The 16,281-nt window shown below is 38.1% G+C and overlaps 1 protein-coding gene across 5 annotated transcripts in view; it reads right to left on the reverse strand.

Moving 5' to 3' along the window:
* Positions 1-16,281, reverse strand: part of ARHGAP12 (Rho GTPase activating protein 12) — a 77,946-nt gene that overhangs the window by 12,102 nt on the left and 49,563 nt on the right. For 3 of the 5 annotated variants that reach the window (XM_082045989.1, XM_082045987.1, XM_082045986.1), the window contains 4 exons: positions 14,103-14,228; positions 10,519-10,593; positions 7,742-7,803; positions 6,028-6,109 (listed from right to left, as the gene is read on the reverse strand). In XM_082045989.1, coding sequence (XP_081902115.1) covers positions 6,028-6,109; positions 7,742-7,803; positions 10,519-10,593; positions 14,103-14,228 — 345 coding nt within the window. Of the gene's footprint in view, positions 1-4,080; positions 4,204-6,027; positions 6,110-7,741; positions 7,804-10,518; positions 10,594-14,102; positions 14,229-16,281 lie in introns of all 5 variants that reach the window. The other 2 variants (XM_082045988.1, XM_082045985.1) reach the window with 1 other exon arrangement.

Raw genomic sequence — 16,281 nt, forward strand, 5'->3', positions numbered from 1 at the left:
AAAATAAAGTACTTTTACTACGTTTGAATCTATACCAGATAACTTTGAAATATCATCCCTCAGTGACCCCTGCACACAAAAAGCTCTAATTGTGAGTAAAACATGAAAAGCTGGAAGTCTCTTGGTTGTAACACAGCAATTTAATGCTGTACTTGTAGGGAAGCTTGTAGCTTCTGATCCCTCAGAAAGGTTCTTTTCTATTTCTTTAAAAAGTCTTTGATTCAAATGCTGTTCGTGTGACAGCTCTGGGGGACGTAAGCCCTGGGACAAGCTCCTTGCTGCGAACGCGAGGTTTCCAGCCCGTACAACAACAGCCGTATCCAAGGTGAGAAAAAAATCGTTCAGAAAACAGAATTAATCTGCTGCTTCTGATTAAATTCCCAGCATGGATGTTAATTAATGCTAATTGTGTTTTAGAAAGGCTGTTTACCACTAGAAAATCTCCCCACTTTGAGTTCTAAGGGCAATTAAGCATTGAATGGAAAGTAGTATCTTGTTTATTTTACCCATGAAATACCAGAATTAGGGAATATTTCTAATTGCTAAATGCCAGCTAGTGCTTGACAAAAAAAAAGGGGGGGGGGGGGCAAATCAACCTTCACCTTCCACTAACTTAATTCTCAGATAACACATCCAAGAACATTTCCTATTAATTATAGGATAGTTTTCGAGAAAGGCCCAGCTCAGCCACAGGGCCCACACAGCAGCAACGATCTCTGGCCCACTCTGGCTCCTGCAGTAGCGGGTGACCGTGCAGCAACTGCCCATGGACAAAACATTCACATAATTGCTTCACATACGACCAAAGTGCCCAGCCACACACTTCTGACAGCCCAGAACAACCCTGCTGTGTGTTTGGGGGTGGGGAAAGAAAAATCAAGTTATAGAGTTTGGCACTGGAGGGAGCAGGAGACTAGTGCCTAAGTCCTCTGCAGGATCATGGGGGACTCCTTAAAAACACCAACCAGAGGACGTGGAGAAGCACAGGAGGTGACTTGCTACAGGTGACACCAACAAATAACAACCAAAAAATGTAACAGTCATTGCTGTTTTGACCAAAAGGAGAGCCCTCCAACACATAAGCTTGCTGAACTGCCCACCTGGCCGATGGCAGGACTGCCTCAAACACCTTCGCACTCTACCCATCTTTTTGGCCTGAATTCCTTCAGAGAAGCACAGAACAAACCAAAAACTAGAAACTAAATTTCTCGGGGTGGGGAGGAAGAAGTCTGCGCCGCTTCTTCCTACAAGCAGTGCCCAAACCACTCCATGTGATCCAAGGATGGGGAAACCCATGCAAACAACCCAGCCACTCTACAAAGCTTCTCTGATACATCAATATGTCATAGACTCATCACAAACTTGATTTCTTCATGCAAGGAAATTTTGAGCTTAGCGTGCAGACTCTCTATAAGCTTTCCTGACATGGTTCTTTTCTGCTTCTGAGTGTTTGAAAACAAGATGCCAGCAGCCACTTCCCTCCCTGCAAGCTTCCAGCAGCAAGTCCTGCCCAGGGCTGCTCAGGTGCTGTGCACACCTATGATAGCTAAAGGAGCCAAACCCCCCTGGAGCAAGCTCGTTTTGTTGGGAGCAGTGAAAAGAAAGCCCCTCCCTTTAGCAGCTGCTGCCACCTAGACAGAAAGTCTGCTTTCTCACCAGAGTGTGCTACCAAGTCAGCACTAGCTGGGATAAATCTGGCCCTTACTGCGCAGACATCTTATTCTTACTGCATTTCTCTTCTGAGCTGCCTGGGAGGTTTGAAGAGGGCAGCAGTGTGAGAAAAGGGAGTTCAGGGAGGTCTGTCCACGGTGCTGCCAGCTGACCCGGGTAGGAAGCTGTCCTAGAGTCACTTCAGATAGTTTTTTCTAGAAAGAAAGCAATAGCTGTGGGATGTGCTTGTGCTAGTTATATGGCAGGGATAAGTTTTACTCTTTGGAAAGAATGGGGTGGGTTGCTGTTTTGGTTTTTTTTTTTTCCTCTAGACATAGTAGATGCTGTGTAGTTCAAGGACTGCCTTGAAGATGTGTGCTTGCATCAATCAATGAAAAACCTTTTCTAATCTTTTCAGGAGTTTTCTCCAAGTCCTGGAAGCCTCCACAGGACAAGCCATGCAGTCTGTATCGTGATATATTCCAGCATTCTCTGGAAACAAAACTGGATCTTATTTTGGGAAGACTTTGGACATACAAATGGCATCTGCAGTCTCATAATACTAATTAAAGTTTGGTAGAATGTTTTAATTCCAAATCCTTCTGGCTCACGGACGGACTGCAGAAACAGATGTGAGGAGACAGATGCTCCTTTGTGGCTGGCAAGGAAGCTTCAGAACTTGCAGCTTCAACAAAAAAAGAGAAATATATTCTTTATTGTCATAGCAAAATGATGGAAGTTTTTCTGAAACCAGACTCTGATAGGAGTATTTGCATTCCAAATAGTTTTCATAACAATAATCTACAGCCCTTGTATAATCAGCTGTGCAACACTGATGAACTGCAGTTATGTACATATAACGTTCTTGCCTATAGCGGTGTGACACAGTAAATGATAATTTGCCCAGATGAACCTTGAAAAGCATTTATTTCCTTGATGTCTGGGAAGTTTACCCACTTTTGTTTAACTGCCAGCGTACCTGACACTGAGGACATGCACCTATTACACAGGCTGACAGATGAATCCTGCTAAGCAGTTACTGTTTGCTGTGTTTTATGAAGCCCCATTGCTAAAACTTGGCAGTAGCTATTACAACTCATTCACACCAAAAATTGAGAGACACCTTCTTTCAACAGTTGAAAACTTAAATTTCTGTGAAAACACGTAATAAAAAAATGCAGAAATTTCCTTACGGCAAGTAGCATTTTAAAGTATACCAATGTACAAATTATCTGTTCCGGCCTTCCACATACATAGCAGTGAATGTGACACACAAAGAAGAGGCAGTTCCATCATTTTTAGCATCAGGTTAACTGAATAAGCCTACAGTTACTCCCTCATTACAGAAAAACAAAACCAAAACCAAACAAACAAACAAAACCCAACAAAACAAAACATAAAAACCACCAAAAAGCCCCAAACAACCACCACAAAACAACACTAAGGTAGCAGTCATCAAAACAGTCCTTCTAGAAGTCTCGGGAATCTTAACTAAACTCTAAAGATGTATCTCTCACTTCACTCTTCAGGAAATACAAGCCAAGATACCAAAATAGTTTTATATATCACCAACACTTTAAAATCCTCAAGAAGCCAAACTACTGAAATGTTGCTTTCGGTGTCTTCAGCATATTATTTTTTTCCAAGAAAATTTTAGTTCGATTCTGATAAGTGTTGACAAACTGATATTGAAACCCAAATACAACCAGTCAAGTGCTTTGTTTCTTCTAACACTGGCATCATGGTCTGAACTCCTCCTCATCCACCTTGAGCAACAAGCTATCATATTAGCTACCAACATTTTATCAGTTTCTAATAAACCACACGTCTATGCCTCGCATCTACACTTCAAAACATGACTAACTACAGATGTTTAAATTATACAGAGAAAGTCTTACAAATTTCTATCAGCTTTCTATACGTGGCATATAGCCAGAACATTCTTGAGCTCTTTTCCTTTCAGCTTTTTAAGCACAGCATTTACATTTTTGAGTATTCCAATTATAGCTACAATTAACCAACAACAATGTACATTATTGTATCAAAAGGCATCATAGGCATCTTACAAACATCCTAAATTAGTTGTGTTAGAAAGAATTAGACATAAGATATCTGTTAAAAACTGACCATACCATGCTGTTTATTAGTCAAGAGACCAGTGGTTCAAAATAGTAGGCAAATTTGGGATTATAACTCTGCCACTGATGGAACAGGTATCTTTCTATTTTTGTTCTATCAGAAGAATTACAGGATTACTGCACCACACTTGTGTTAATTTGCACCTCGGATGACTTTCAGAAAACAGCAAACAGGATACAAAAGATGTTATATGAAGTGACAAAACTTAAACCTTGGAAAAATTCAAATTTACTTTCAAGATTAGTGGCAAATAGCCTTACAGTGACAAGAGGCATGCAACAAGAAACATACAGTGACAGCTGAAACTTGGTCAGAGTTTACATAGGTGACAGCAGGTCGGCGACTGAGAGCATTTTTCCAAGAAGAAAGCAGCGAGAGCAAGAGCTCAGGAATTGAGCCCCCTTGGCAAAATGACTTGATGAGAAAAAGGAAGAAAAGTGATGAAGTCACAAAACAATGCACAAAAAAAGATGTGGTTATATCAATCACTAGATGAATGCTACACAAATATTCTTCTCGTAAGCTGAAGAAGGAACATAATTCTTATCATATGTCAAACTGTTAGACTTGACTTCACCTTATTAAAATACTGACACAGATGAAAGTTTGAGGGGTGAGGTGGAATTTTTAACACCCCCCCAAAAAATCAGAGAGAAAAAAAAAAAGAGTGTGTGCTAAATATTTAATTACATATTTTAAAATCCACCTGCAAGTATGCAGGTATACAACACAAAGTCCTTGAAAGAGACTCTCCCTTAAAATTTCCAGCTTCACTTTATTATGTTCATTCTGTTGATTGTTTTGCTGATCCTACTCCAATACTTGACAGTGCACAAACTGAAATATTGTGGCACTTTTGCTCCACTTAAATTATGAAAAGAATTTATGCTTTTTTTCCCCAACAAATTCTCTTATTGGCAATATTTTTCTCACTAATGAATAACTGTGATTTTATTTACTGAGTGTCCCAATGTTTACAGGTGGGAGTGTCTGTGACTTTCAGACATATATATGTTTCTGTGTCATCTTCTGTGCTTTGTATCTGATACGTACCACGTTCTCTTGCCCTCCCCACACCAGGTGGGGGTGGACCTCCTCAGCTCACCCACTCCACTTCCTACCTGACAATGTAATTTACCTTATTTTGTGCCTTTATTCTTTTTCCTTCCCTTCTCTTTTCTTTCTGCCTGACCATGTTTACTCTTTCCATTCTTTTCTACCCCAAATGTTGTTATTTATCCATCGTCGCTCATTTTTTTCCAACCTTTCTACAGCAACAGAAGGGCAAAAAAATGATGTTTATAGCTCTGAAATGAACTCAATGCTTTAGAAAAGAATTGTCAATATGAATTCACTACCCAAAAAGAAGCACAGCAGGAGAAAGTGAGCCAAGGAGAAAGATCAGCAAAGCACAGCAAGACAGTTTATAGATATAAGGTGCAATTTTGATGGAATTTACATGATAATACACTGGAATAACAAATACTGAATCTGACCTCTCTTTAGTTATTATAGGAGATCCACACAGTTTAATGTCAGACCTCCAGAAGTAGGTAAGTCGTAGATTAAAAAAATCTCTACACTTATTAATGTAGAAATGTAGCAGGATAAATATAGTAAATTTAATTATAGTACTATTAAACTAGAGATGACACAAAAAATGATCATCATCTTCAGTGTGATGTTTCTATTTAGGTCTTCATCAGGCATCAAAACAGATACAAATACTTGTCATGCATGATGCAGATATAAAACAAAATATGAAATCCAGCAAGCCAAAGACTGAATGATATGACAACAATAATACATTATTCAAATAGTCTGACGTCATAAGCCAAGTGTCAGACATGTTCTTTATTACATGTATCACATTCAAAATTATCTGGAGTTTATGAAAAAATGTCAAAGAACAGTAAAACAAACTCTTTAGACAAACACATTAGTAAGGAACACAAAAATATTTGGCCTTAGAGCAAAAACATCAAGCTCACAGGGCATGTGAATACCTCTTTATCAGTTTCTTACTCATCAAATATAAAAATATTTCTTAAATATAAGAAAGTACAACTTGTTTTATTCTCATTCTACATCATAATCGTTACATTAAACTATTTTCCTGCTAACCTACACACACTTATTTTTTCTAAATTGTACAGGCCTACAAATAAGAGGGCTTTAATTTATTGTGCTTTATGCAATTAACACTTAAATGAGGGTGGGAGTTGTTCCTGAGCTTACCCAGCCAGTTCCACTTCCTTGGGTTTTAGTGAACAGCAGTGATGAACCCTGTAACACTGCCCACGATGACATCCAATTCTTTCTGTAAATATTTGTAAACAAACATAAGATAAATTGACTTGGAAGTAGATATTTCAATTGTCAATCATTGTTATCTAGCTGACCTGCATGTTAATATATTTAACCATACATATGGTCATTAGTGCCATCAGTAAGTCTTAATTGCCATCATATTTGTAGAAGGGAACATATGTTAACAGTCCCAGCCTGACCAAAGTCTAAATCAAACAAAGCTAATTAGTAGTGGAAGCAGTTTACCAGGAGAAACACCATACGATTATAATTCCAAAGGAGCTAATATGGAACACTCAGCCTACTGTGTACTTAGTAGATAATGCCAAAGTACTGCATAATTCTGAAACTGATTGATCACATATAACTGTGGTGCAAGTGTGCCGTGTTTATGTAATAAGCTCATTTACATTGACAATAAAATATTTGCTACGCATCTAAAAAATGCAGAAAAAGGACAAACTAGTTGTTCCAGATGTCTATTTGCTTTTATCTCTGAGTACCTGTCCTCCTGAGGTTAAAAAAAGTAAAAGTCTTGACAAGCCCTGACAATCTATTCCCATTGCCCACACATGAACTATTATTCAGCAGCTCTCAAAGTGATGGGATGGCCATGATGCATCTTTCTGTGCAGCAGCCCAAATCAATGATTCCACTAGACATAAGTGGTGACAGTGTACTGTACCAGCCGCAGCTTCCATGAGGCACTGTCCACCCTGTCCCACCAAGCTCTGAGGAACCAAACTGGGGGCCAGACATGTCGCCCAGCTGTGCTGGACTGGGCCAGGGTGGCACTGGAAGATCAGCTGGGTGCTGAGCTACTTAAGCATCAGGAAAAGCACGTTCCACGTATCTTAAGTCTAGGAAACACTGAACTAGATACACCACAGTTCTAGACCTAAAAGATTAAATTAAAATAAAAACAAGTAAAAAAAGTAAACCTACATTAAATCTGAGAACGGGCCACACTTATGCAGTATTTAACACTGCATTTAACACTCTTTGCAAAACACCAGAAATGTAAGTTAGATGGCATTACTTGATTATACTTCACGCTTTATAATGTAAATATCTGCCTGTAAGGCAGAGAAAGGAAGTTAGAAATTAGGTCATTCATCACCTACAGGGAGAGCAAAGCTGGGTGACACATTCTGCTTCAAACCCTTCCCAAGTACAGGGAAGGAAGAACTGGGGAGCACAAGACATGTGCTCCCCAGCACTCTAAGCACTCCTTAGAAATTAAAGGAGCTGAAGTGAAAGTCTGAAAGCCCATCTTACATCAATTCTGTCCCAGGAACAAGACAGGTATAACCTATATAGATTTTCTCTTAAGTAGATAAATAAATGGATCCCGTTTTAAAAAGCTGTGTCTCATCAGTGCACCTTCACAAAATCACTGCCCCATGTGGAGCCCTGGCATCCATGAGCCTCTGGCTCTCCCAAGTCCATTGTCTCTAGCTCACTGGGAGAAACACATACTTTGGGATAAGGAAATGCTGTGTCCTACAGGAAAACCTCTATGGCAAATTCAGACAAAAAGTAATAAATTGTAAACCCCAGTATGCTGTCCTAATACATAATAAAAGTCAGATACCTTACACAAACCCTTATGCACAGGTACTTCTAGAAGTCCAAGACTTACCGAACTTTCTTCCCATTTTCTGTAATTTTTGTCACATTCAGTAGCCCATACTTCTCTTGACCCTGTAAGACAGAGTAAGCCACAAGTAACATAAAAGAAAATCTGCTTCTATTCCCATGGAATTCAATCCCCCCAATAATCAATTTCTGGCAATGGGCCATCTTAGCCAATGTTATAACTTCAAGAAACTTGTTTTATGTATATTTAAATATGCAGAGATCAGCAAAACCAAAATTCCTTTGGGAGAGTACTCATTACCATTCAGAGGGTAAAAAAGATTTCCTCCTTTTTTGGATAAGCCAAACAAAATTATTTGTGGTACTAGACACTGGAAATTTTAAACGTAATTTATAATGACTGGTATAATTGCACATTTGTGTTTGTGTCCTTTATTTAAAAAGGAGATGACTGACAAACAGACAGCCTAAATTCTCTGACAAAATTATTCCAAGTTTTAACATAATTGCATATTTTAAATAAAACACAGTTGAAATGCATAAAAATATATTCATTTCAAAAACAGATGAGTGAAACATTTCTTTGATGTCCTATTTTTTCATATCTCCAAGCAAAATATTAGAATTTTTAACTACTTAATTATGGCTTGTTGATGAAAATCATTTCTATTGGTATGCCCCGTGCAAATTTGGAGATCAGTCAGTGAATGGCAGAAAAAGAACATCGCTGAACAAGAAGGGTATTTGCAAGTTGCAAATCTATGGAGTGGATATTTGTAGTTTCTATGCAAAAAATAATAAAATATTAAGCAATCTTCGAAAAAAATATTGTAGGATAAAAAAGAAAACCATCGATTTACACCATTTGTGACACTCAAGATAAGGTAACAAATTCTGTCATTTTCTCCTGTCAGCCCAGCCTTGCCCTACTAGTGAATACTGCTAAATGAATGTTAAATTCTTTTTTTTAATCAATTGCTTTTCAGTAACAGCTTGTAACAGCTCCTAATTTAAGAACTAAGCTATTAGTTGAAACAATCGACTAGGGAAAGGATCCAAATTAGCTTTATCTTAACAAAAATGTCCTCAATTCCAGATTCAATGAAAACAGAAGATATATTCTCTTCAGCTTTCTCCTCTAAATCTCAAATTTAAGTGGACCATAACTGCATAATACAATATCAAAGCGATTTTTTTTTATGGAATACTATAACAACACTCTTAAAGACATAGATCTGTTTTTCATGAACCTTAAAAAATTTAGCTACATGTTTCAATCACAGCAACTCAAATACAAAAAAAGAGACACGTTTTCAAGGAAAATAGCTTTTAGCTGGTGTTTCAGATGTTATTTCTGTCCAATGGTAACTGCTACTCTTAACTCAATCTAAAAGTCTCCACTGGGCTGGAATTTTTGCCTAATTCTGTGATGTGTACATTATTTTCCCAAACTGATATTATCAATAGAAGAGGCAATTCTGTCCTCCACAAAAAAAAAAAAGCCCGTTGTGTAGATCCATGCCGACCACCACTAAGAGTCCAACGCGTCGCACCTTCCAACAGCCCCTTGGCCTTGGTCAGCAGAGCGGCCTGTCAGGCCTGTCACCCTCTGTCACTGTGACTGAGCAACCCAGCCCCACTTTCTCAAATAAATTAGGGCTTTAATAAATTACTCATGGTGGAACTGCTGCGAATGCTCCAGAGAAGAATTATTCAGAAAAAGTATCATAATGCCCTACTCAGCAGCAACACTAGGGGGTACTAATGGGAAAATGACTGTAATCAGGGAAGAGGAAGTAGAAAGCAAGTTAAGGATCAAAACACAGTAAAATTCATCAGCTTTCTTTGTAATATTGATATCCCAGGGGATAGCTAAAGAAAATAAGATTTTTTTTTTCTATTACATGAAGCAGCAGTGCATTCTTCTACAAAATACAATTTTAATAATTCAAGGTCTGAGCCGTATTTAAATAAATTAGAATACATGCAGCAGTAATTGCTCCTGTGCAAGGCTATCGACTATGCTTGCTTAATAAACAATGTTTATTTTACTGTGGAAAACTGTTTGAAAAGTTCTAAGAATGGATCAGCATGAATAAGCCAGAGAACCATTCTTCAGTGTGCAGAGTAGAATAGAACAGGAGAAGTTGCACCTTTCATGCCCTGAGCTACCTATTAAAGGGCTGCTAAAATTGATCAAGGCACATATTTCAATGCTACTGTAGTACAGCTGCAAAATTAGAACACTTCATTTCTTGAATTACTTCCCACTGTTTAAAATAAAAACTGAAGCAAAAAAATCTGTTAAACATCCATAAGGAGTTTAACAAGCTTAAGTTTTCCTCCCAGCAGTTATTCTACTAAATCAAAGAGACGTAGTCCATTTATGCCAGGTCCTCTAGCTCTTTTCAAGGAGACTGAAACACAAGTGAAAAATGAAGATATCAGATACTACAAACTATTACTGCCACATTCTGTGAAGAGGTGGCGTTTGTTTCTGCCTTTACCTTCCAGGTTGCTATGTGAGAAGCCTTGACTGTTGAAGTAAACTGAGTTCTACATAATTCGATATAATTTTATTCTACAGTGAATTTTAAACTAAATTTCCTATCGCCAAGCTGTATTTAAACCAAAGACATCTACATTTCTTTTTGAAAGCACAGTTGGAGGCAATGCATTCCTTTTAAAATGTAAAGCCTTCAAATACTTTTATCCCATTATTTTTCTCAATAACAAGCAGGCTTAGCCCCAATTCTCTAACCATGAATAGCCCAGTTTCTACAACATCTACTTATCTATTTAAACACTTGGCATACTGACTGTGGCTTGATGCTTTGGTGAAGAAGGAGAGGACTCATTTTCAGGAAAACTGGCCTTAGAAGCAGTTGATGATTCCTGTAAAATACAATCAGGCAACGTAAGTTATTATCTTGCTTACAATTCCTTTAATTTTTTTTCAACTCCAGAGATACTTCTGCTCTTTATACAGATTCACACATCAAAGAACGTACTTTTTTTGAACATTCATTATATTCTCAGATAGTTGTATTATAAACCTGCTTACTAAACAGTGTTCTTACCAGATTTACAGACAACACTCAAACTGAGTTGATTAGCACATGTTCTTTTGAAAAAATGTTAATACATACTGTATTAGCAAAGCTTTCGTGTTAAGAGGCAGATTCTTTTAATGACATTGCTATCAAATTATGAAGCACATCTATAATACTAAGTTATTACAGGACACCATATAATAAATACCACAATTTTAAAGAACAGATTATATCTCTGTGTAGTTAGTAAATAGAAGATTAGTACAATAAATTGTTATACATGTAGAAAAGCAGATACCAGCTCGATTAATTTAGATAAGTCATGGACATTAATGTCCTTATAATCAAGTACTGAACATTTCCAGAAATTCAGGCTTTTATTTTAAACTAGACATCAACTATAGACTAATAGAAAGCATTACATCTCTGAAAACTAGAAAAATTGCCCATCTGGAACAAAAAAGGCATGTGCATTTCCTCTGAGGTAATGATTGCTTTGCACAAATACACCACTTGAAAATCTGGTAAAGAACTTCAAACAGAATAAATACATCACTTGTTCTCCATTGCTGTGTACTGCATTTCTCCTCCTCCTTTGTATTAATTCCCTTGATAGCTCTCCCAAATTCAGTTTGCTTTTCTAACATTACCTAACACTCTGCACACCCGTGCGCTAAAATTCACTTGTAAATTTACCTACAGAAATGGCCCACTAGTTACTTAGTGGTATAATAACAGAGAAGATGAGCAACCCTAAGAACAGCCTATATGTTCCATATTTTCAGATGTCTGTAGAGGTGGGGGAAGATATGTTCAAATTAAGGAAATCAAAGTTGTTCCTCTCAGGAACGTATTTTTTCCTCTCCTTACCAATTTTTTTTAGCTGATTGGCTATATACAGTATGTGCCACAGCCAATAAACACTCAACAAGTACATTAGATATAATCAAATTCTCATCAGCCATAGCAACCCACACTTCCACTCTGACACATTTCAAGCACTCTTTTGACTGGTCTATTTTCATAGAATTGTGTTGTTTTTCCAGGAAAAACAAATAAGGAAAATAAAAAGAAAATAGCTTCCCTAAGAATCAGTTAAAAAGCAAACTTGGGACTGATGTGCTATCCAGCCAAATGCCAGTTGTTTTTCTTTCTATTTCGTTCTGAATTTGAGATAGCTTTCATACGCTACACAACTTTGGAAAAAGAAATCCAGTATTTGTGGTCAGGAACTATTCCCTTTCCACATACTAATTTAAAATAGAGTATATAACAGTGTGCCTGCCAATGGTAATAAAACAGGTGTATCAATGCACTAAAAAATTTTGTCCTTCCACAAAACACTAGTTTATTGCTCCACTACACATTTTTTAATTTCCTCAAAGCATTAATATGAACTATATAGTGTCTCTGCCATTAAAAAATGCATGCTGCCTGCATAGTTTGAAGCTGTGATAGGAACTTTAAGCTACTGGCTTAGCCTTTCAAATGTGGCTCATAGATACAGTTTCTTTTGGTTATTACACCAGGCATTTGCACACTTTCATGTTTGCTTCACTAGGTTTACGGTCTTGAAGACAATGGGTCTTGAAGTAAACAACTCCACTTATTCAATGTTTTTCAAGAGCTTCTTCATTCAGTGCAACACTACGTAAAGGTTGTTCCAAAATAGAAGTAGTTCTTATCCCTAAACACAGAAAGAAAAGTCTTCCTTTAAAAGCGAGGCTAAAACTCCAAGCTGTCTCCCAACAGAATCGTTCACACCTGTGAAGCACCAACTGCACATGAGCCTGGAAGTGTCTCCTCAGCTCTGGTTTCTCAGGGCTCCGTCCAGGTGTCCCTCGTACAGTGACGCGAGACACACAGGGTACAGAGGGGCGGCTGGAGGAGCAGTGGAAGGAGCCCGGGATCGCGCGAGCTGATCTAACACGCACACACGCACCATCTCCAGCCAGGCACGGTCCATCGCCTCCTCAGCACCACGGATGATGTATTCTAAACTGACAGCTCAAAAGCTTAAGATCAAATCCAATAAATCCTGTTCTGAGGAACTAAGTCAGCTCATGACAGCCCACTCTCCTGTACCCGATTTCAACAAGTAAAGCCATTAAAACGTACCAAAAACAACAGGTCGAGCAAATAACATTCTGGGTAGCAGATCCATTTTCATTACAACTACTGTGTTTTGTCCACATAAGTTTGTCTTTGGCATTTGAGGTTACACAGGCCCACACAGAGGCTTTTCTCCGTACTCCCAAACGTACGTTCATTTCTCCCTGTACCTTTAGAAAAAGGGAGTTTACAATGCCGTTCCCTGGTATCTCATTCTGAGTAGTCTGTGCTAAGATTTCAGCATTACAAAGTATTTCCGTTTCCATTAATCTTGGGATGGGCAGCTGCAAAGTTACAAAAACCAGCAAGTCACCAGTCTCCCACACCCATTCCAGTTCCTCCCCACTCAGCTCACCCACGGGCAGAACAACCTGAAACATCTGGGACAAAAAAGTCAAACCAGAGAGGGACAAGCAGAGGGGCAGCAAGGGAGAGAGGGGCTCTGTCTCCTTGCTGGCCTAGACAGCTTCTTTGTACAGCCCAAAACAGACTATCAAGAACAAGCCCTAAGAATGGGCAGAAAACAGCTGTTGTTGTCACTGACCTGTAGCCCTTTTCAGACCCGACACCCATCTCAGCTCTGGCCAGGGTCAAAGCCAAGCGTTTCAGCGCTGCCAGCTCTGTCTTCTGCCCTTCCACAACAATATTACAGCCCTGCTCTAACCACACACAGCTTTTCCTCTTTCCTTGAAATATTACAGTGGAGATTAACGAAACAGTCATTAAAGGGGTAAATATTACTATTTACATCTTTAAGGCACAGTTTTTGTTTTAGCAAGTGCAATTTTTATTTCAGTGCTATGAATATTTCACTTATTCATCTTTCAAGTGTGTTCCTCTTTGGTGTTGCCTACAATAAAAACATTCAGGTGTGAAATACCACTATACCTTACATGAGAATCTCACCCACATCCATAATTCTTGAATTCAAAGCCTAATGATACTCCATAGCCTGAACTGTATTGGAAGATTCCCAATTATAATTAAAATGATTGTACATGCCAAAACCTGAACTAACACTAGCTAAAATACTTCAGGGACAACAAGAAAAGAGCTACTACTCACAAAGTAACAGTAATAAGGTTACCAAAAAGTCCTTGGTTTCACTGAACGTTATACACAGTGACACAAAAGAAAAATGAGATTTCAGAAATTCATGCATACTCATTTCTGTTAGATTAAATACTTCACACATCAGAAACAGTTGGTATTCCAGCATGCTGTTTAACCTGCTCCTACCTTATCGTTGGTGTCCAACACAATCGTGCTGTGCCTCCATTTTGTTAAAACTATTGGTTCTTGTATCCTCCTGTCCAGACTCCTACTCTTTATTATATCTCTCTGCTGCTGTGGTGAAGCATTATACTAAAGAAGAGAAAAATCAAACTATAAGTAGAATCTAATTCATGTAAACAAGACCTGGACATACCATTCATACATCTTAACAGTGCAAGCTTTCAGACTGCTGAAGTCCCCCACAGGTGTGAAGATAGCCTTGGTTTTATTTTACATTTAACCTTCAGAACAGTCCTTGCTGCCATAGTCCTCTCCAAGGCACTAAGTAGGACTGGCCTGTTGGCATAATACTCTCCATTGGCAGAGAGATGTTTGATTTCTTGTGCAACAGCTTACTGCCCGTTTTGCGATCAACCACAATACTGAAAACCACCATGGAATTAAAATAAATACAATATTTAAACATCCACTCTTCATATTGCTCTGACAGAACTGTAACACCTGTTCAGCTCTTGTGTAAGGAAAGAAAAACCTGATTATCCTGCAGTGAGGGATTTAGATCGAGAGTTGTGATTGCCTGGATATGAGTCCCTTTGACCCAAAGGTCTGGGATGCCTTGGAGAGGAAACACAAGGCTGAGGACTTGCTCTTTCAGAATAGGCACATAAAATTACTTACAAAAGGATTTGTTCATGTGAAAAGTCCATAAGCACAGAAAATAAATATTTAGCAGTAAATAATTTTAAGACTTGTCAGAGGAGAGAATGGTTTTATCATAAAATAGGTTTTCTACTAATTCAGTAGCATACCAAAATATACAGGCTGAGAAAATGTGAAGGCCATGAGAAGGACACAGCATTTAATTATATCTCAGCATTGCAGCACACATCATCAGTAGCATTGCCATTTTTGATCATCACAATCAACACTGAGGTAGCATTATAAAGAATTATTAAAAACCTTCAAACAAAGTTTAATACTGAAAATACAAACAAGAAAAGACAACATTAATGTATGTTGGGTCTTTTTAAAGTAACTAAAAATCTCGTTCATTCTATTCAGCATCAGAAGACTAAAATCTGTACATAAAAAGAATCATAAGGCAGCACTTGAGGAGTCATGTAAAGGACTAGAGTCTACTGGGTAAGAAGTAACAAAATCAAGTGCCCCTTTTATTGGAAAAGGCTGAAGCAATATCTTTGCACGTACACTGAATTCTACAGTTTTGCTACCAATTCCTACTGCAAGCTCAGAGCCCCAGGTCTTCAAGGACAGGAAAATTTATACCTATACACACCAATGAAGCATCGCAAGGTTTAGCCTAAATAACATAAATGCCAAATTTAAGATAAATTCCACAACACAGTTATATTTATTGTCCAAATAAAGAGCTAGCATTACTACTGCCATTGCAGACACTATGCTTGTGTTAGCTGTGTATTTTACTATGAGCAGAGTCAATGCTCCAATAAGTCAATAGATGCTTAAAATGTAAATAACTTTAGTGTTTCCTTAAATTATTTCAATACACACAATAGTAAGACAATATTCCCAGTTGGGAATGGGTCTTGCAGTTTCGAGAATAAAGTTTGGTTGTTCATGTGCAGACAGAAATGTATTGGTTGCCCTCGCAGAATTCACTTCTGAGTTTGCACTGTATCAGGTTCATTTATACTCACTTGACAACAACTTCCTTACAATGGTGAGGGGTTAAAGCAACGCCCAGTTTGTGCCCTTGTTAAATCCAAAGCTTAACCATCATTCGTGCTGCAAGGCATCTAATACTAGTTTACTTGCTTGTTACGGAAATACCCACTCTGCAGATGCTCCTACAACTCAAACTGTGGGAGCAAGGTAAGCAACATGCAGCAAAACTGCCCATCGTATTACAACTAAAACCTTAAAATGACGTCTAGGAGGAGTTTTGACAACTGCTGAAAAGTCTCTTAAGGCTCGCAATGAGCGTGACCCAGCTTTTTGCAGCGGAAGAACATATTGAATTTAAGCATAGTTCTTGCTATGAAACAGAATCATTTATTTCAGAAAAAGATTTACACTTCAGTGACACTGGTGAATATTATTTATTAAAATGCTCCATGCACTTTCCATTTGAGTAACTCAAGAAATACAAGTTTAAACAGTCAAAGTAATTTATCTTGAATTTAAGTCCATGTTAAAGGAT

This window comes from Streptopelia decaocto (genome assembly GCF_964273445.1).
Source record: "Streptopelia decaocto genome assembly, chromosome: 2".
Taxonomy (NCBI): Eukaryota; Metazoa; Chordata; class Aves; order Columbiformes; family Columbidae; genus Streptopelia; species Streptopelia decaocto.